Source organism: Cervus canadensis, chromosome 3, assembly GCF_019320065.1.
Source record: "Cervus canadensis isolate Bull #8, Minnesota chromosome 3, ASM1932006v1, whole genome shotgun sequence".
NCBI lineage: Eukaryota > Metazoa > Chordata > Mammalia > Artiodactyla > Cervidae > Cervus > Cervus canadensis.
In genome coordinates, this window is record NC_057388.1 from 100,392,159 (window position 1) to 100,413,580 (window position 21,422).

Genomic DNA, 21,422 nt, shown 5'->3' on the forward strand with positions numbered 1-21,422 from the left:
CTGACTTAGCTTTTACACAAGTGTTAAGCTGTTTCGGGAAGTTGCATGATGGAGGAAACAATTAGATGATGAAAATGGACCATAGCACTGTGGCCAAATTTTACAGACAGATCTGTCTCATAGTCCATAACAAGCTGCATTATAATAGTGAAAGTTTAGTGAAAGAAAGTGAAAGTTAAAGTCACTCAGTCGTGGGCCTGGTGCACTGGGAAGACCCAGAGGGATCAGGTAGAGAGGGAGGTGGGAGGGGGGATCGGGATGGGGAATACATGTAAATCCATGGCTGATTCATGTCAATGTATGACAAAAACCACTACAATATTGTAAAGTAATTAGCCTCCAACTAATAATAATAAATGGAAAAAAAAAAAAAAGTCAGTCATGTCCGACTATTTGTGACCCCATGGACTGTATCCATGGAATTCTCCAGGCCAGAATACTGGAGTGGGTAGCCTTTCCCTTCTCTAGGGGATCTTCCCAACCCAGGGACTGAACCCAGGTCTCCCACAAATAGCCATTAAGTAGAGAGGAACCAAACAGTTATGACTGAGATGACCAAAATGAGGAGGAGATGTGAGAGATGATAGAGGGACAGAGCATTTAAGTTGTGAATTAATAAATGAGGGGGGTGAGAAGAAAAGAGATAATGAAGATGAACTTCTGAGCCTAGACAACAAGACAAGTGAGGGGTGCCATTTATTAAGAGGAATGAATTCAGGAATAGGAGTCAGTTTACCAGAGTAGGTATCAGGGAAAGAAAAATAAGTTCAGTTTGGAATAACCAAAATACTCAGCCAACGGGTGCAATTCTGAGTTATGTTACCCTAGTATTCTAAAATCTTACCTTTAGTTATCTGAGGTCAATACTGCATCCCATTCTTGCTTTATACCAAGAAGTAGAACATGAGTGGTGCTCAACAATGATGGATGGGGAATGGCGGAGGGTGGTGATGAGACCACAGTTGCAGGCTGGGAGCCTAGTGAACAAAGATCCAGCCCAAGTGAAGAGCCACACAGCTCCACTAGGGGGCAGACGAATTGTCTCCATTTTCTGCAGAAACAAGGCTTCCTGCGGCAGGTGGGGAACAGAATCAGTAGAGAAGAGCTACCTGGTGGTGAAGGAAGAACTTGAACTTGACGTGTTAGTGCCTTTTCTCTGCGGAGAGGCAAGGCTGTCACCTAAAGATGTTGACTTTTCTGCTACTCCTCCTGGGACTGGGTACGGCCTTATCCCAGGGGAAATTTGGGGTGAATATGCATGCTGAGGAGTAGAGGGCCTGAGGCCCCCAGTCAGTGGATGGGAGAGATGTTTGACTAGGGAATCCTAAAGCAGTAACAGCTGGAAGAACAAAACCAGGGTGGAGGCAGTGCTCCAGGGCTGTTTGGGAGCCAAGGTGATACTGAAGCGAACAGTAAGAGACCCTCCTGCCCGGGGACAAGCTTGTCAGCTCTCACGGGTGTTTCTGTCTCTCTGGATCTAGGTTCTGCGTTCGGTGCTCTCCTCTCTCAAAAGCCAAGCAGGGCCATCCGTCAACGCGGGACCTCCGTGAAGATCGAGTGTCAGGTCGATAGCCAGCTCAACTTCATGTACTGGTACCGTCAGCTTCCAGGACAGAGCTTGGTACTGATGGCCACTGCCAATCAGGGCTCCAAGGCTACTTACGAGAGTGGATTTGCTGAGGACAAGTTTCCCATTAGTCGCCCGACCCTGGTGTTCTCAACTCTGACTGTGAACAACGCGAGCTCTGAAGATAGCAGCTCGTATTTCTGCAGCGCTGGAGACACAGTGCTGGGCACAGATCAAGGGTCTCAGCAAGAACCCCTCTCCCTCCCACCCAGCTCCGGTCCAGGTGAGCCTGAGAACCCTGGGAGGCAGGCTGGAGGGGGGAAACCACAGAGGCAGCTGCCTGTGTGCAGTGGGCAGGGGTGGGTGTGAATGAGTCGGCTGTGGATGAGGAGGGAACTGGGGCATCAGCTGGAGGACTTCATCCACAGACAGGAAGGGTGACTACTGGAGACCGAGGATAAAATTTCTCCCAGAGGAGTGTTTAGAAATAGTAAAGACAATCAGATACAGTTTGCCTTCAAGTGGCAGAGTCAGAAATACCCTTTAAGTATTTTTATCTCTGAGCTATATTTAGCCTGTTCTCTATTAATATAGTTCAGAATGCACTTAGTCATATTTATATCATACTGGTCCATTACACTGATGACATTATGCTGATTGTTCTTGGCGAATGGGAATTATAAAGCCCTCTAGATGCCTTGGTATGACATATGGATGGCAGACCAATGTAAATCTGCAAAAATTCAGGGATCTGCCCCCTTGGTGAGCTTCTGAGTAGTCCAGAGGTGTGAGATATGCTGGAATGTCCTCCAAAGTGAGAGGCAAGCTCTTTCCAGACATGGAGAAGGTGGCACAATGCTTTGTGGGACTGTCTGGATTTTGGAGTTAACATATACTACCCTTGGGTGTGCTATTCTGGTCCATTTACTATACAATCCCTAAAACTGGGCCAGTGCAAGGCAGAGCTCGATAGCAGAACGAGGCTATGATGGAAGCTTCTCAGCCACCAGGGTCATAAACCAAGCAGGCTCAGTTGTCCCTGAAGTGCCTGTGGCAGAGAGCAATGCTCCGCACAGCTCCTGACATTCCCGTGAGCATCACGAGGCAGATACAAAGAGCTCTGTGGCATGCTATACTCCTTTCCACCTGCCAATGACTTTTCTCCTTTTGAAAAGCTGCTCTTGGCTCTTTACTAAATGCCTATCATGGCATTCAGAACTGGACGTCGGCAGACCTGCAAAACTGTGAAGTTGAAGACGTGCGGAGTATTCTGTTATGAAATGGAAAATGTATAATCAAGACCAAATTCTAGCACAGCTGGAAAGAGGCACAACTCAATTTCAAGAGCAAGTCCCAGTTTCACGATACGTACTCCTACTGCACCCACACCTTACCCTCAGTCTACAGCTTTGCGGGAATTTCCCTGTTCCCTAGTTGAAAAGCTATGAGCCTGTTTTCTGGGTAGGCTTGCACTTTATTCTGGAATCATCACTACATTTTAACACCAGTGTGGCTCTGAAAGGTGGTGGGGAAGGAAAATCTTCGCAAGGTCCAAAACTTCAGTCCTGAAGGACAGACCTAGCCTGTGTTCAGCTTTCTTTCAGTGTCATCTAGACTCGAGCCACTCATTCACATCTCCCCCCATTTTGCTTCTCTCTGCTGTGTTAGGGGGTCATTCCTTTAGACTCTCTGTCCCATTTACTGATTCACACCTTAACTCCAACAACCCATTTCACCTTCCAATCGACTTTTGAAAACTCTATTTTCATTTCTAGGAAGGAAATCTACTTGGGTCCTTCACATATGTGAGCCGTCATTTTTTAAAATTACTTATTTTTGGCTGCACTGGGTCTTCATTGCTGCACGTGGGCTTTCTCTAGTTGCAGCGCAAGAGCCTCTCCTTGCGGCGGCTTCTCTTGTTATGAAGCCTGGGCTCTAAGGCACACAGGCTTCAGTAGTGGCAGCATGTGGGCTCAGCCATTTCGGCCCATGAGCCCTAGAGCACGTTGTGGAGCATGGGCTTATCTGCCCCACTGCACGTGGGATCTTCCCAGACCAAAGACTGAACCCATGGCCTCTGTATTGACAGCCAGATTCAATGGACCACAAGGGAAATCTGATGAGCAGTCATTTTCAAAGAACCTTGCTCCACATGTATTTTATTTCTCTAAGGATAGGTGGCACAGTGGTAAAGAATCCGCCTGCCAGTGCAGGAGACACAAGAGAGGCAGGTTCAATGCCTGGGTCAGGAAGATCCTCTGGAGTAGGAAATGGCAACCTACTTCAGTATTCTTGCCTGGGAACTCTCATGGACAGAGGAGTCTGGCTGGCTACAGTCCACGGGGTCACAAGGAGTTGGACACGACTGAGCACTGAAGAAAATTAAACTTCTGCTTGGAATTTTTATCTATTCATGCCAACCTCAATTTTCTGGTGGTTTCTGATGCCTCTCACTCAGAGTGGCTTATTTCTTATGTATTATGTAATTTGATACTATAAATTTATCATTCAGAATCCCCTAAATCTTGGAGTAAAGGTAGGCTTTCCAGAAAATATATATTTTTGGCTCTGTCAATCAACTGGGATGCAATAGACTTGATGTCTTCTTTTGTAATTGTCAGTGTCCATCTTCATGGCCATACATTGTCTGTGTGAAACCCCAGGGGTTGACTACTCAGTGCCCATGAATATTCAGAGGAAACTGTTTATAATCCTCCAGCCAAAGCCAAGACAAAGAAAAATAATAATCCCTGTCAATTGCCTGAGAGGTTAGCTTTGTGGTTTGCCCGTTCACTAAGTGTGCACTCTTCCCGCATCCTGGCTTGATGAAGGAGCAATTCCCATCATGCTCCTAGTGCTGTTCAAGGTCCAGTGGATCTCACCCAGTTTCTACACATGCTGATTCTCTTGGTCACCAGGATCCACATGTGCACCTGTTTGATTGAATGGATCAAAAATGCTGGCTTACCTTCCTGTTTCCTGCTCCCATTTTCCTAGGAAGCAGGCAAATTCACCCACAGATAAGCTTTGGACTATGAGCACCCTCCTGTAGGATGGGAAAATTTTCTCCTAAGCAGCAGTAAAAACATTGTAGTTAGGAACTTGATCTCTGTCCTCAGGCAGACCTGAATTTAAAACTTGGCTCCACTGCTTCATCACCAGGTGTAACCCTGAACAAGTTATACAATCTTATATTCATGCATATGATATCCTCATATATAAAATGAGGATAATAGTGATGCAAAAATACAAGGAATGGGATTTTCATAAGAGTTAGATGAAGTCATCCATGTAAACCACATAGCACTGTGCCTGGTAGAGACAAAACACACAGTTTAATTAATAATATCACTGGGATACATGACATTTTACCAATAACAATTCCATCCTCAAGATTAAGTATTGCCCTCTCTGGAAAATTTTTATTTATTATTATAACTGTTTCTCTTTAACTATTTTTTAACAAAATTAATACATATACTAAAATACACAGATTATTAAACTGAGGAAAATTAAAATCACTATTTAAATGAGATTAGATAATATGATATGTATTTTATAATTTATTCTCTTAACCCAACAATATTTCATAAATGCCATTTTATGTCAAAAGATACTTACATTAACCTATAAGAATATTTCAGTGTATCAATGACCCTCCTTTTAAATACAACTTTTATTCGTAGACGACCTGCTTCTGGGTCGGGGTTTCGTACGTAGCAGAGCAGCTCCCTCGCTGCGATCTATTGAAAGTCAGCCCTCGACACAAGGGTTTGTCGCTCCGGCCGGCCGGCCGCCCGCCGGCGGGCCGGGGCGTTGTGGTGGTCCGTGACGGCGCCTCCCGGCCTCGGGGTGCCGCGCCCTCCTCCGCTTCCCCGCCGCGGGCCCTCCTGGCCCCGCGGGCTGGGACGGGGGACGGGGAGAGAGGCGTGGCGCGGACGAGAGTCTGGGGGCGCGCCGCAGGGCGGCCCCGTCGTCCCCTTTCCCAGGGGGGGCGAGCGGGGCCGGGGGGCTGGTGGCGCGCGCCTGTGGCGGCTGTCACCGTGCGCGCACGTGTCCCTTCCCTCTGGCCCTGGGGGGCGGGGAGAGGGAAGATGACGGCACGTGGGTACTCGCGGGGCCCTTGCGCTCTTTCCTTCCCACAAAAAAAGAATAAAAAAAAAAAATACAACTTTTTACATTAAAATTAATACCAAGGTGAAGTATCCATATGCTAGATGATAGGGTAATTTAATTTAAAAAGCAGTCAATGTATGTGTCAATTTATTTATTCTCTTTCTTTTTTTTTACTGTGCCATGCAGCCTGTGGGATCTCAGTTCCCCGACCAGGAACCAAATCCTCGATCATGCTTTGGAAATATGGAGTCTTAGCCAGTGGATCACCAGGGAAGTCCCTGTGTCAATTTATTTCTGTTGTAGACTTGGCAGGGAACATGAAAGCACTCCTTTCCCCACCTTCACAGGGCTGACGTCTTGTTATCCAGGTCTCACCTCAAATACCATCTCCCCAAAGACAGCTTTCATAACCTTCTACGCTCACATAGTACCTGTGGACTCAGCCACCAGTTAGTTACTCACATTTATTATCACTTTATCCTATTTCAGTAACATCTAATTATTAGTTCAGTTCAGTTCAGTTGCTCAGTCGTGTCCGACTCTTTGCGACCCCATGCACTGCAGCCTGCCAGGCTTCCCTGTCCATCACCAAATCCCAGATCTTGCTCAAACTTAATGTCCATCAAGCCAGTGATGCCATCCAACCATCTCATCCTCTGTTGTCCCCTTCGCCTCCTGCCTTCAATCTTTCTCAGCATCAGGGGCTTTTCCAATGATCTAATCGCGCCGGCTGCGAAGGACCGCGCAGAAGCATGGCCGTGAGGAGCTACCCCTCGCCCAAGGTCAGGGGCGGCGGCCGAGAGCGCCAGGCTGCGACAGCACAGGAGCGGCGGCCGAGAAGAGCTTCCCCACGCCCGAGGTCAGGGGCGGCGGCCAAGAGGAACTACCCCACCCCGGAGGTCAGGGGCCCCCCACCCCGGAGGTCAGGGGCCCCGCCCGAGAGGAGCTACCCCACCGCCAAGGAGCGGCTGCTGCGCAGGCGCAGGAGGGCAGAGAGGAGCTACTCCACTTTCAAGGTCAGGAGGGGCGGCCGTGAGAAGATACCCCTAGTCCAAGGTAAGGAGCAACCGCAAAGAGATACCCCACGTCCAAGGTAAGAGAAACCCAAGTGCGATGGTAGGTGTTGCGAGAGGGCATCAGAGGGCAGACACACTAGAACCATAATCACAGAAAACTAGCCAGTCTGATCACATGGACCACAGCCTTGTCTAACTCAATGAAACTAAGCCATGCCGTGTGGGGCCACCCAAGACAGTCGGGTCCTGGTGGAGAGGTCTGACAGAATGTGGTCCACTGGAGAAGGGAATGGCAAACCACTTCAGAGTTCTTGCCTTGAGAACCCCATGAACAGTATGAGAAGGAAAATGATAGGATACTGAAAGAGGAACTCCCCAGGTCGGTAGGTGCCCAATATGCTACTGCAGATCAGTGAAGAAATAATTCCAGAAAGAATGAAGGGATGGAGCCAAAGCAAAAACAATACCCAGTTGTGGATGTGACTGGTGATAGAAGCAAGGTCCGATGCTATAAAGAGCAATATTGCATAGGAACCTGGAATGTTAGGTCCATGAATCAAGGCAAATTGGAAGTGGTCAAACAGGAGATGGCAAGAGTGAATGCCGACATCCTAGGAATCAGCAAACTAAAATGGACTGGAATGGGTGAATTTAACTCAGATGACCATTATATCTACTTCTGTGGGTAGGAATCCCTTAGAAGAAATGGAGTAGCCATCATGGTCAACAAAAGAGTCCAAGATGCAGTACTTGGATGCAGTCTCAAAAATGACAGAATGATCTCTCTTCATTTCCAAGGCAAACCATTCAAAATCACGGTAATCCAAGCCTATGCCCCAACCAGTAACGCTGAAGAAGATGAAGTTGAATGGGTCTATGAAGACCTACAAGACCTTTTAGAACTAACACCCAAAAAAGATGTCCTTTTCATTATAGGGGACTGGAATGCAAAAGTAGGAGGTCAAGAAACACCTGGAGTAACAGGCAAATTTGGCCTTGGAGTACGGAATGAAGCAGGGCAAAGGCTAATAGAGTTTTGCCAAGAGAACGCACTGGTCACAGCAAACACCCTCTTCCAACAACACAAGAGAAGACTCTACACATGGACATCACCATATGGTCAACACCAAAATCAGATTGATTATATTCTTCGCAGCCAAAGATGGAGAAGCTCTATACAGTCAGCAGAAACAAGACCGGGAGTTGACTGTGGCTCAGATCATGAACTCCTGATTGCCAGATTCAGACTTAAACTGAAGAAAGTAGGAATAACCACTAGACCATTCAGGTATGACCTAAATCAAATCCCTTATGACTATACAGTGGAAGTGAGAAATAGATTTAAGGGACTAGATCTAATAGACAGACAGCATGATGAACTATGGACGGAGGTTCATGACATTGTACAGGAGACAGGGATCAAGACCATCTCCATGGAAAAGAAATGCAAAAAGGCAAAATGGTTGTCTGAGGAGGCCTTACAAATAGCTGTGAAATGAAGAGAAGCAAAAAGCAAAGGACAAAAGGAAAGATATTCCCATTTGAATGCAGAGTTCCAAAGAATAGCCAGGAGAGATAAAGAAAGCCTTCCTCAGCGATCAGTGCAAAGAAATAGAGGAAAACAACAGAATGGGAAAGACTAGAGATCTCTTTGAGAAAATTAGATATACCAAGGGAACATTTCATGCAAAAATGGTCTCAATAAAGGACAGAAATGGTATGGACCTAACAGAAGCAGAAGATATTAAGAAGAGGTGGCAAGAATACACAGAAGAACTGTACAAAAAAGATCTTCATGATCCAGATAATCACAATGGTGTGATCACTGACCTAGAGCCAGACATCCTGGAGTGTGAAGTCAAGTGGGCCTTAGAAAGCATCACTACGAACAAAGCTAGTGGATGTCATGGAATTCCAATTGAGCTATTTCAAATCCTGAAAGATGATGCTGTGAAAGTGCTACACTCAATATGCCAGCAAATTTGGAAAATTCAGCAGTGGCCACAGGACTGGGAAAGGTCAGTTTTCATTCCAATCCCTAAGAAAGGCAATCCTAAAGAATGCTCAAACTACTGCACAATTGCACTCATCACGCTAGTAAGGTAATGCTCAAAATTCTCCAAGCCAGGCTTCAGCAATACGTGAACCGAGAACTTCCAGATGTTCAAGCTGGTTTTAGAAAAGGCAGAGGAACCAGAGATCAAATTGCCAATATCTGCTAGATCATCAAAAAAGCAAGAGAGTTCCAGAAAAACATCTATTTCTGCTTTATTGACTATGCCAAAGCCTTTGACTATGTGGATCACAATAAACTGTGGAAAATTCTGAAGGAGATGACCACCTGACCACCTGACCTGCCTCTTGAGAAACCTGTATGCAGGTCAGGAAGCAACAGTTAGAACTGGACATGGAACAACAGACTGGTTCCCAATAGGAAAAGGAGTACGTCAAGGCTGTATATTGTCACCCTGCTTATTTAACTTATATGCAGAGTACATCATGAGAAATGCTGGGCCGGAAGAAGCACAAGCTGGAATCAAGATTGCCAGGAGAAATATCAATAACCTCAGATATGCAGATGACACCACCCTTATGGCAGAAAGTGAAGAGGAACTAAAAAAACCTCTTGATGAAAGTGAAAGAGGAGAGTGAAAAAGTTGGCTTAAAGCTCAACATTCAGAAAACTAAGATCATGGCATCTGGTCCCATCACCTCATGGGAAATAGATGGGGAGACAGTGGAAACAGTGTCAGGCTTTATTTTTGGGGGCTCCAAAATCACTGCAGATGGTGACTGCAGCCAAGAAATTAAAAGATGCTTACTCCTTGGAAGGAAAGTTATGACCAACCTAGATAGCATATTAAAAAGCAGAGATATTACTTTGCCAACAAAGGTCCATAACACTCAGGTTAGAAAAATTAGAGGAACATCACAGAAATGCGGTAAATATTTCCTGAGTGCTATGGACTGAACTCGGAGAAGGCAATGGCACCCCACTCTAGTACTCTTGACTGGAAAATCCCATGGACGGAGGAGCCTGGTAGACTGCAGTCCATGGGGTCGCGAAGGGTCAGACATGACTGAGTGATTTCAGTTTCACTTTTCACTTTTATGCATTGGAGAAGGAAATGGCAACCCACTCGTGTTCTTGCCTGGAGAATCCCAGGGATGGGGTCTCACAGAGTCGGACATGACTGAAGTGACTTAGCAATAACAGCAGTATGGACTGAACTGTGTTCCTCCAAAATTCATATGTTTTAGTCCTAACCCCCAGTCCCTCAGAATGTAATAAGATCTTTAAATAAATAATTTAATTGAGGCCATTGGCTTAAGGGTGGCCCTTAAGCCAATCTGACCTTGTCCTTATCAGAAGAGATTAGGATATATAAGGAGAGCCACTGGGGAGATACCCACAGAGGAAAGGCCATGTGAAGTCCGTGAAAAGATGACCGTCGGCAACCGGAGGAGAGAGACCCCTGGAGAAACCAACCCTGTTGACACCATTAACAAAAATAATAAACGATCTGAAATAGGAATAGAAACAAGTTTTATTTAAGCCAAACTGAAGACTAGAACCCAAAAAGCAGCCTCTAAGACAACTCTGAGGAGCTGCTCCAGAGCAGCAGAGTTTTCAGCCCAGTTTTACATCTTGGCAGAACAGAGAACATTAAGCAAGTCAGGAATACATTCCCTCCAGGTTTGAAAAAGCAGATCAGCAGGAACTCAGTGAGTCAGCGTGGCGCTGGCCCCTGGGAAGGGAGTCTTGTCCTCGAAGGAGCACCAGCACTCCTGTCCCAGGAAGGGACGCACTTTATCTTTTAACACAGACAGCTTTTACTTCCGGTCAGTGTGCCCTTTTCTTTACTAAGTAAAGCAGATCTACAATGTATGTTTGATAGGCCACAAATAGGCTGTTTTAGTTGGTATAAAATTCAAGTTAACTCATGTATAAGCCAGAATGACTTCTCCATGAATCAATATATGAAAGTTTCTTCTATCAACACCTTCCTTGATCATGGACTTCTCAGCTCCCAAAACTGTGAGAAGATGGATTTCTGCCATTATTTTGTTATGGCAGCCCTAGCAAACTAATCCACTGAGTCAATAAATAGGATTCAGAAGAAAGAAAAATCTGCCAAGCCGTGTGGACTGCCCTGGAGAAGAACTCTACAGAAAGCGTTTGAGTTCAGGCAATGTAAGGCTATTAGAAACGAGCCAAGTCATTCTAACAGGGAGGGGGGGCGGGGGGGGGGGGGGGGGGGGGGGCATGGCTCTTACCTTTCTATCTGAGCAGAATGGTGGCCCAAAACATGAGCCGGCCCCCTCTGCCCCCCACCTTCACCCTGCAGGCTGGGAAAGGAAACAGATGTGACGTTTCTCATCCTCTAAAGCCAGGCTTCCTATGAAGTCCCCACGACAAGGGGGCAAAATGAAATAGCATATTTTATGATATTTCTGCAAAAAAAAAACAGCCTCTATGATGGAGGCTCCACAACCTGGGTGAGCACAACCTGCCTTTGACATGGCCCAGAGAGGCCCAAGGCCATAGCAAGGTGGGGCTGGGGTGGGGGGGCAGGTGCCAGATTAATTCAAGCTTCTTTCTCTGCCAAGGAAGCCAGCATCAGGAGGGATCCGGATGTAGTTTGTTCCCTGGCATGACCCCTGAGCTGCCATCTGCAGTGATTCCCACACTTCACAGCACTTTCCCTGTCCTCCGGCGGCCTTGAGGTCAGCTCTGCCAGTTTTAGGTCTATGCTCTCAGGTAGGATGGAACCTTTCTGACGCCTGGTCTCAACCTCTGTAACAGGAAATAATGTTGTTCTGCACACCTCATGATGAAAACATGCAAAGGGGAGCTTTAAATTCAACACAAAGGAAAATCAGCATGCCACCGCTGCTTGCGTGTGTGAAAGCTCTTTAAAAGCTGGTGGGCGCTATACACAAGGGTGTGCAGCTCTGGAGTGGGTGTCCTGTCGTGGAGAAGCTGGCTTCCAGCTATGCCAGGCACCAGACCAGAAGTCACCCTGTGGGTCCCTCTCCACCCGAGAGCCCGCCCCCCCACCCCATTTCTCCCAGTTCACTCTATTTCCATTTACTCTGTCCTTCCAGCCTACTTCCTGTCTTGCCACCAGACTTCTGAGCTTTTTGACTTTGTTCACCACCTTCAGAACATTCGCTCATTTCTACCTTTCTGAGAGTACCTATGTAGACTCTGCCCACTCCTGCCCATCAGGAAAACTGAGCTCAGAGGAGGTGAGCAGGAGAAGCCTCTTCATGCAAAGGCTTGTCGACCTGGCTCATAAGGTTAGGTTCCAGCACAGACACTAGTTACATCTCTATACCCCCTGGCCAAGTGGTGCCTCAGTAAATTACAAGAGTGTGTCTTGATGGGCATGGCAGGTTGCAAATTGAGATCATTCCCAGGAAGATTCACTCTTCACTGAGCCCAGGAAAAGAGTCTCACTGCATAAAAAAAAGAAAGAAAGAAAGAAAGAAAATTTCAGAAACCCCCCACCTTCAATGTTGTTTTTAATCACTCAATTTCATGGACAGAGGAGCCTGATGGGTTACAGTCTATGAGGCTGCAGAGTCGGATCGACTGAGCGCATGCGAACACATTCTCAACCTTTATCGTGCCCCAATTTCTCTACCTACTGCTGATTCTCTGGTAAGGACTGAGATTTACCATTGTTCAAATCTTTTTTCTAAAATCTGATCCTGAACATATAATTCTGGCTCAGGCTGTCAGCTCCTAGCAGGTGGGGGCAATTTTCATCACTGTTAGTGCAGGCTCCCAGGGTGACCAGGAGGCTGCTTAAAGAGAACCCAAGACTGCTTGAGCGATGAGAAAGACAGGCGTCTTGATAGTGAGGAAGAGGAGGAATATGATACTGGTCTCTTGTTACCCCAGTGCATCAGGTAAACACCTACTTAATCCTTGACCTCTCCTCCCTCCAAATGCCTCCTCCCACCCCGTCCCTCAAGCCCTGGTAGGAAGGAGAGCCAGCTTGAAGGCCCAGACTCACAAGAAACTCCGCCTCTCCCATCTCATCACTTCTTGGTATTGGGGTCCTGGTTCCCTAAGGCTTGGGCTTTGACCTTCTGACACCGTAGTTTAGACTTGACCAGGGTCTTTCTGTTTACAGGTATGACATAGTCAAGACTTCTTTCCTCTCATGGGACTTCAGGATACCAAGCAGCCAAGTTTGCTACTAATATCAGCCCTTCCTTCAAGTAAGTTGAGTAAATCTCCATGAGGTCAGAGGATCCCCAGGGTCCCAGGTCATTCTGCCTTCCTTTCCTCCTCATCTCCATCATCTGCTCGGTTTAAGAAGGCTCAGCTGTGGGAAGAGGGGTCTTGGCTTTCCCTGTGTTCCTCACCCCAGAATATCCTCCTAAGAGTCAGCTAGTCTTCCTCTGCATCCTTGGAAAATAAGTTTCCTTATCACCCGGAAGTCATGAATCCACGGAGTGGCCAAACATAGCAGAACTGATGCAAGAGTCCAGGACAAGGGAAGCTGCAGGTGTGTTTGTACTGGGAGGGGTGGTCCCCCTCCACCCCCTCCCTCTCCTCGGGAGGTATAAAGGCTCGCCACCAGCCACTCCAGCACACTTCTCCACCATGCATCCCCTGCTGATCCTCGCCTTTGTGGGAGCTGCTGGTGAGTCCCATGCATCGCTTAAGGTCCACTAGCCCCTCTCCTGGCAGAGATACATGCTTCACCTCTCCTCCGGCCTCTCCTGTTCCACCTGTGTGTGTTCTCCCCTCCCTGGCCAGCACCCCTCCTTCCCACTCTGGGGCTCTTTAACCTTCACTTCTCTCACCTTCTGGCGGGTTCCACTCGTATCCCTCTCGTTCATCCATTTTGGGGCTTTGTTGGGAGAGGCGAGAAACGCAAACCAGGTGGAGATGGTCTGTGAAATGAGCCAGGCCTTAAGGCTTGGCCGTGACAACCGTAGGTAACTCCACTCTAGCTGTTCCTGGCCTCGGATGCTCCTGAGGAGACGGAAGGTGACTCACGGTGGAGTCCTGTTTATTGGCCTGGGGGTGTGACCCATGCACTGACTTTTTAAGCTTCCTGAGTAGTTTTAAGATTCCCGGATGTATAGCCGCAGCTGCGAATCACTGTTCTATTGGCCAATAACCGTAACCACCTTTATCCTGCGCACAGGGTGCCTGGGCTCCCTGCTCAGGTGTGAGCTATGGGAGGGGCTGGTACAGCAAAGCCAGGGCTTTGCAGCCACATCTCCCTGGTGAGGCCAACCCATCGTGGCAAACTGGGGCTGAAACTGCAGTGGGGAGTAGACTGGTGATGAATGAAAGCGAGAGAAGCAGCCAGTGGGTGAGAGGACCACATTCAGACCCTCCGATGCTGAGTGGGTTTACTGTCCTTGCCCTGGTGCTCCCAGTGGAGGTCTGGGCTCGAGCCCCTGCAGGCTCCCTAGCTCTGTGCCCTGCAGACACACAGCGACTCGGGAGAACTACCCGCTGGGAGGCCAGCCAGGGTGGCCTTCCCCCCTCCCTGTGCTCGGTCAGGAATCCTAATTAGCAGAGTCCAGCCACGGGGCTCGGGGCTCCACCCTCCTGCTGCATCAGCCTCTCCTCCCCTGTTTCCACTCAAGTGGCTTTCCCCTCGGACGACGATGACAAGATCGTCGGGGGCTACACCTGCGCGGAGAATTCTGTCCCCTACCAGGTGTCCCTGAACGCTGGCTACCACTTCTGCGGCGGCTCCCTCATCAGTGACCAGTGGGTGGTGTCCGCGGCTCACTGCTACCAGTAGTAAGTGCTGGGCCCCTGGCGACTAAGCCCACTGCCCAGGGCCCTCTGGAAGAGCTGGGGTCCGTCCAGAGCTCAGAACGATGATGGGGAAGAGAAGAAGGAGTGGGCAACAGCAGCTGACTCGGCAGGAGCTGTGGGTGAAGAGGGGCACTTACCAGGCTCCTCTGTCCATGGGATTCTCCAAGCAAGAATACTGTAGTGGGTTGCCATGCCCCCCTCCAGGGGATCTTCCCGACCCAGGGATCGAACCCGGGTCTTATGCTTTGGCTTGCACCGGTTCTTTACCACTGGTGCCACCTGGAAAGTCCCATAAAAAGTAGGCACAAACTATTTTGAAGGTGGGAATAGCCAGTGGGAAAACCTGGCATAGACCTCACACAAATAACCCTTGCCAATTGGCTACATGTTAAAACCTTGTAAGATACGTTTAAAAAAAAATATGATCCCTAGTTCCCATTTAGCTCAGAATTTTTAGGACGAGTCTGAATATTGGTGAGTTTTCAACGCTCTCTGCCTCTGGCAATTCTACACTCCTGGGCAGAGCTGAGAATCACTGCCAAAAGCAAGGGTTCTCCAACCTGAATGCACGTAATAATCACCTGGAGGGCCTGTTACAACACATGTTGCTGGGTCCCACCCCAAGGGTTTCAGATGCAGTAGGTCTGGGCAGAAGAGAGAATCTGAGTTGCTAATGCGTTCCCAGGTGACTGATGGTGCAGGTCCTGTGGCTGTTTTTTGAGAAGTGCTGTATTAGATCACAGATGGTGCTAGTGGTAAAGAACCCACCTGCCAGGGCAGGAGACGTAAGAGACACAGGTTTGATCCCTGGGTGGGGAAGATCTCCTGGAGGAAGGTATGGCAACCCATTCAAGTATTCTTCCCTGGAGGATCCCATGGATAGAGAAGCCTGGCAGGCTACAGTCCACGAAGTCACAGAGTCGGACACAAATGAAAGACTTAGGATGGACAGACAGACAAATCAGATCACACAGGATGGTGGCCCTGACCAGATCAAGAAGGGAGGCAGTAAAAGTGACTGCATGTAGTTTGCAAGGTTGCGGAGGTTGAAGGATGTCTGTATTTCCGTGTATTTGCGCCCAGGGCACTGGGCACTGAATGCATGAGGGGTGTGGAAAAGGCGGCTGGAAAAGCAGATGGTCCCTAGCCAGACCCCTTCAACGCATCACTTCTCCACCACCCTGAAGCACGGAGGTTGTTGGTCTCATACCTGCACTGACCTACCACCCCTCTACAGCCCTTGACATTCCTACACCCCCACCTGTGAGCAGGGAAAACCCCTGGGGGATGTGGGCCTGTGGACAAAAAGGTCTTTACTGTGCTTGCCCTCGACAGCCGCATCCAGGTGAGGCTGGGAGAATTCAACATCGACGTCGTGGAGGGCGGTGAGCAGTTCATCGACGCGTCCAAGATCATCCGCCACCCCAGGTACAGCAGCTGGACTCTGGACAATGACATCCTGCTGATCAAACTCTCCACGCCTGCGGTCATCAATGCCCGGGTGTCCACCTTGGCTCTGCCCAGCGCCTGTGCACCCGCGGGCACCGAGTGCCTCATCTCCGGCTGGGGCAACACCCTGAGCAGCGGCGGTGAGTGGGGCCCTCACGTCTTCACCCTCTGACCTACCCACACTGCCCAGAACCGAGCATCACCTGAGCTCGTCTCCAGTCTTTGCTTCCAGCCTACAAATTCCCATCAAGTACCTACTACACATACAGGACTCTGTGCTGGGTACCGGAGAGGGGCAAGTGTCCCAGACCTGAGCCCAAGAATCAAAAGACAGGACAGACGCGGCCCCAGCTCTTAGCACCTTTAGAGAGGGGTCCGCAGTGATCCTGCTGGGAATTGAAACTCAAGTTTCGTAAGGGCCCTCTCCTGGTTGCCTTCAGGGCTCAGCCCTGGGTTACCATCCCCCTTCCCATCCTAACCCACATTTTCCTTTTCTTGATCTCTTCCTGTTCCTCAAAGTCAACTACCCGGAACTGCTGCAATGCCTGGAGGCCCCGCTGCTGAGTCACGCCGACTGTGAAGCCTCGTACCCTGGACAGATCACCGACAACATGGTCTGCGCTGGCTTCCTGGAGGGAGGCAAGGATTCCTGCCAGGTAAGATGCCTGCCCAGACGTGGCAGCCTCCCTGGGGGCAGGATGTGAACGCCCAGGGCCGTGGGCTGATGGTCCCCTGGAGAAACGAGGGAGGCTCAGCTGTGGCCTCTCTTCACAGTGAGAAGGGCGTGGGGCCCAGAGCCAATGGGAACAGGGTCTTGTGAGGTTCAGACTGTGTGGCTCCCATTCCATTGTCTCCTCTGTTTATAAAGCTTATCTTATCACTTCCTCCCCAGGGTGACTCTGGCGGCCCTGTGGCCTGCAACGGACAGCTCCAGGGCATTGTGTCCTGGGGCTACGGCTGTGCCCAGAAGGGCAAGCCTGGGGTCTACACCAAGGTCTGCAACTACGTGGACTGGATTCAGGAGACCATTGCCGCCAACAGCTAAAGCCCCGCCCCTCAGCCATCATTATGCTAATAAAGTGACTCTGCTCCACCTGCCCAGCTGTGCACCTACTTCCTCAACCCCCACCCCTACTCTGGGAAACGTGCTCCCACCTGGGCTCAGACAGGGCGATACCCCTTACGGATGAGTGGAGCACCCCACTTCCCCAGTGTGTTCCAGGGCACACTGGTGTAACAGCAAAGTGAAAGTCGCTCCATTGTGTCCAACTCTTTTGGGATCCCGTGGGCTGTAACCCACCAGGTTTCTCTGTCCATGGGATTTTCCAGCCGAGATTACTGGAGTGGGTAGCCATTTCCTTCTTCAGGGGATCTCCCCAACCCAGGGATTGGAGCCAGGTCTCCCGCATTGCAGGCAGATTCTTTACCAGCTGAGACACCAGGGAAACTCACATGTAAAGAGAAGGAAGGCAGAAAATATCATCAGGGAGAGGGGTTCCTGGAGAAACTTCATTCCAGAAGGCTGCATTGGCCTTGGTTTGTCTCTGGTCATGAGTGCGGGGCTGATGTGTGCACATGCATGCTCACATGTGCACATGTGTGGGGCATGGTCTGGAAGATCCCACACCTCCTCTCACTGGTCCCCACGCCTAGGGAAGCACCTGCCAATCACCTTCGCCTTTTCTGAGTCCCCTCCGTGTCCCCAGCGTATGTTCCCTCCTGGAAGCAGGAGGCCCTGCTGGCCCCTGTTTTCCCAGGACCAGCTCATGTGCCTGAGGGAGATGAGAGCTCCCTGGGTCTCTCTCCCTCCCACTCCTGAGAAATCTGCCTTCTGTTCTTCCCACGTGATGATACGAACACCCTCCTGAGTCCTTGATAGGCACTTTCACATTTAGTTCCCTCTACCTCTGCAGTGTTTATTATTCCGGAGATACAGACAAGGAAACAGAGGTTCAGACAAGGTTGTCAGTTCACCCACGTCCCTCGTCCAGCAAATGACAGATCTGGAGTTGGGCTCTATTTGCCCGGCCCCCAAGCCCCACCCCTGCTTCCTCTCTCCCACCTCATGGGCCCTCAGCTGCGGGCCGTCAGTCCTGCTCCTCAACATCTCTCCAGCTCATCCCCTGCCTTGCAGCACTTCCTGAGGGACACTTATCTCCTTGCAGTCTTCTAAGCCTGTGCTCAGAGGGGTCCTATGTGTTGTTTGCTTTCTGGTTAATACCTTTCCTGATGCCCGACAGCTTTTGAAGTACAAGCCAAGCTCCTCATCCCAGAGATGCACGGTTCTTCCTGCTCTGGCTCTGCCTGTGTTTCCAGCCTGGGTTACCTCACCCCTCCCTTCCCCTGCAGTGCCCCAGGGCTCAGAAGTGCTGGGGGTTCTTCCAACAAGCCATGCACCTCTGAACTCCAGCTCTGGACACTACTGGTCCATTTGGCATGATGCCCTGTCCACCCACCTGTTCACCCTCTTCAAAAAAGTCCTTGACTCCTCCTGCTCCCCATTCTCTTCCCCACACCCCTGCACTGGCTCCATGACCTTCTGGTCTGAGTAAGGAGTCCTCATTCTCTTCCATGCTTACTTCTATCACAGTTCTGCTCATGCTGCTTAGTATATATAGATGTGCCTACTGTGGCCTTCAACCATGAGCTTCTTATAGAAGATGGCTTGTCTTACTCATCCTGGTATGTCTATGGATTAAACAATAGCTGAGATATCATGGGCAGCCAGGTGTTGAATGAATGAAGTATGAGCTAGAAGAAAAGGTCTTCCAGAAGAACAGTTCTCAAAGAGTGGTCCCTGGACCAGCAGGACCAGAATCGCCTGGGAATTTAGGAGAAACACAAATTCTTAGGCTCCACCCCAGACCTACTGAGTAGAAATTCTTAGATGGAGCCCAGCAGCTTGCTTTTAATAAGACTTCCAAGACATCCTGATGGATGTCAGAGCTTGAGAACCAATGTGGTAGAGAGAGCCCTAGACCAGTACTGTCTGTGAAAACAGTAGTCACCAACACCTTTACTAACTATATGCAGGCATATGACAAACCTATTTGCATGTGTGCATGCTAACTCACTTCGTCGTGTCCAACTCTTTGCGATCCCATGGATTATAGCCTGCCAGGCTCCTCTGTCCATGGGATTCTCCAGGCAAGACTACTGAAGTGGGTTGCCATGCCCTCCTCCAGGGGATCTTCCCAACCCAGGGACCAAACCCATGTCTCTTAACGTTTCCTGCATTGGCAGGCAGGTTCTTTACCATTGTCATCACCTGGGAAATCCAATAAACCTTTAGGTGTATTATTTATGTCTCACAAGAGCTCCATAAGGTAGGTCTTATTTTATCATCATCATTTCCATTTTAAGTTAAGGAGTGTTGCTCAGTCGTGTCTGACTCTTTGTGACCTCATAGATGGTAGCCCGCCAGGCTCCTCTGTCCCTGGAAATCTCCAGGCAGGAATACTGGAGTGGGTAGCCATTCTCTTCTCAAAGGGATCTTCCCAACCCAGGGAACCCGAGTCTCCTTCATTGCAGGCAGTTAAGGAGACTGGAGTTTTTTAACAATCCAGTAACTTGCCCAAGGTTCTAAACAGAGGGTGTGGGAGGGAGCCCTCAGTCTGGCTCCTGGAGGTGAGACTGCCCCAGGAGTAGGGCGTCAGAGCTCCGGAGCAGCACCTGTGAGAGTCCCGGATCGTAAATGAGGAGGCCAGAGTGCTGGTTCCAGCCCTTTCTCCTTGTCTCCTGCCACTTTTGGGGACCCTTTAGCCTCTTCAGACGTCAGTTACATCTGGGAAATTAGGAGAGGAAGTTTGGGTTAAAAAGAATCAATGCACATGCTTAAAAGGTTTAAAAAGCTACACATAGATATTGCCTGCGGGCCTCCTCCCTACCTCCCAACACCCACCTTGAGAAAGGCACACAGGTAACCAGCAAGCTTTCCCTTGGGTCCTCTGAGCACTATGACATTCTTCTTGCCCCCTCAAGTGGCTACGCTGAGTGCAGCTGGTTAAGTCGAACAAAAAAATGAGGAAAGGCTGCCCCCTGCTGTCGAAGATGAAGAAAGGCTTCACGTGGCACCTGCCTTACCTGTCTAAACTGCTTTCACCAAACAAAAAGCTTCGTGGGCACTTGAGCTACTAACAGTGTGACAAAGTTAAGACAGTCCCCATGAGAACAAAAGTTGGTTGTGGAATCAAGACAGGGTGGTATTCTTTGTAAGCTCAAGTTGGCGTGAGAGTCCCCAGGTCAAAAGGAAACTCTAACTTAGGGAGTGAATTACTAAAGGGTAAATACCCAGGGCAATTTTGTGCCTAGTTGTTTATTTAAATACAAATTAATAAACCTAGAGACTTGGAACGCTGAATATCCTGGGGATTACTCAGAAATATGTGTTTTTCACCAGGCTCCTAGGTGACTGGAGACTCATTCAGCAAATTCAGTACCATGAAACATCTTCTTATATAAACTGTTCTTCTTTGAAAAAAATGACTTTGTAAATGAAAAAAGTATTTTTTTTTACAGCGATAGATTTCAAAGTATCACTTAAAGTAGTATTTTGTTGTTTTTCTTGTAAAATTTTATCATTTTACTTTAACATAAAATAGATAATATCTCTATTATCCATTTAAAATAAAATCGCTATCTATGGCTCAAAAATCGACACTATAAAGTTGACATTGAGAAATGTCAATTTTACTTACACTCTGTTTCTGTCTCCTCCATTTATTCTTAACAGGTAATCTCTTTTGTAAACTTCCAGTATTTCTTCATGTAGCATCAAACACACAGAAGTATAATTCTTATTTTCCTCTTTGTTAGACAAAGGTTGCATATAGAAACTTTATTCTATCGCTTATTTTTAATCCAGTTAACAGTATATATTAGAAAGCTCTCCGTAGCAGTATAAAGCATTTTCATTCATTTTTAGTATTGAATAATATTCTGTTTTCTGAATGTGTCACAATTTATTTACCCAATCCTTTACTGATGGGTAATTGAGTTTTCCCCAATCATTTGCTATTCCAAATAATGCAAATATTTTACATACGTGTTTTTATTTGTATGCAAAAGTAATTACAGGATAAACTCCCAAAGGTGGAATTTCTGGGTGACAAAGTAAGAACATTTGTATTTTATGGTGGTGGTGGTATTAGTCACTAAGTCGTGTCATAATATTTATAGATAGTTACAAGTTGCTCCCATTAAGAGTTGTATTATTTAGCATGCCAGAGAGTGCTAAGTTGCTTCAGTCCTGTCCAACTCCTTGTGACGCTATAGACTACAGGCCCACCAGGCTCCTGTGCCCTCGGGATTCTCCAGGCAAGAATACTGGAGTGGGTTGGCATGCCCTCCTCCAGGGGATCTGACCCAGGGATCCAAGGATCCAACCTGCGTCTCTTTCGTTTCCTTCATTGGCAGGAGGGTTCTTTTACCACTAGCGCCACCTGGGAAGCCTGTTGATAGAATGGTCTTCCAC

General features: G+C 48.5%; 1 protein-coding gene and 1 gene segment (V, D, J or C); both read left to right on the forward strand.

The window, feature by feature from the left end:
- LOC122438738 overlaps positions 1-21,422 on the forward strand; it is a 79,888-nt gene that overhangs the window by 31,470 nt on the left and 26,996 nt on the right.
- PRSS2 (serine protease 2) lies at positions 1,758-17,047 on the forward strand. 2 transcript variants are annotated; one of them, XM_043463916.1, is made up of 6 exons: positions 1,758-1,850; positions 12,846-12,933; positions 14,323-14,482; positions 15,836-16,089; positions 16,469-16,605; positions 16,842-17,047. In XM_043463916.1, the coding sequence occupies exons 2-6, from the start codon at positions 12,876-12,878 to the stop codon at positions 16,992-16,994; spliced, it is 762 nt and encodes a 253-aa protein (XP_043319851.1). In that variant the 5' UTR covers positions 1,758-1,850; positions 12,846-12,875; the 3' UTR covers positions 16,995-17,047. The 2 variants fall into 2 exon arrangements, with proteins under 2 accessions (XP_043319851.1, XP_043319850.1); XM_043463915.1 differs by lacking the exon at positions 1,758-1,850 and adding an exon at positions 6,720-6,739.

Excerpts from the sequence above, each read along its gene's own strand:
- PRSS2 (XM_043463916.1), top strand. The coding sequence starts at position 12,876 with ATGGGACTTCAGGATACCAAGCAGCCAAGTTTGCTACTAATATCAGCC. Across the intron at positions 14,483-15,835 it reads GCGGCTCACTGCTACCAGTA|CCGCATCCAGGTGAGGCTGG; the intron begins GTAAGTGCTGGG and ends TGCCCTCGACAG. Across the intron at positions 16,606-16,841 it reads GAGGCAAGGATTCCTGCCAG|GGTGACTCTGGCGGCCCTGT; the intron begins GTAAGATGCCTG and ends CTTCCTCCCCAG.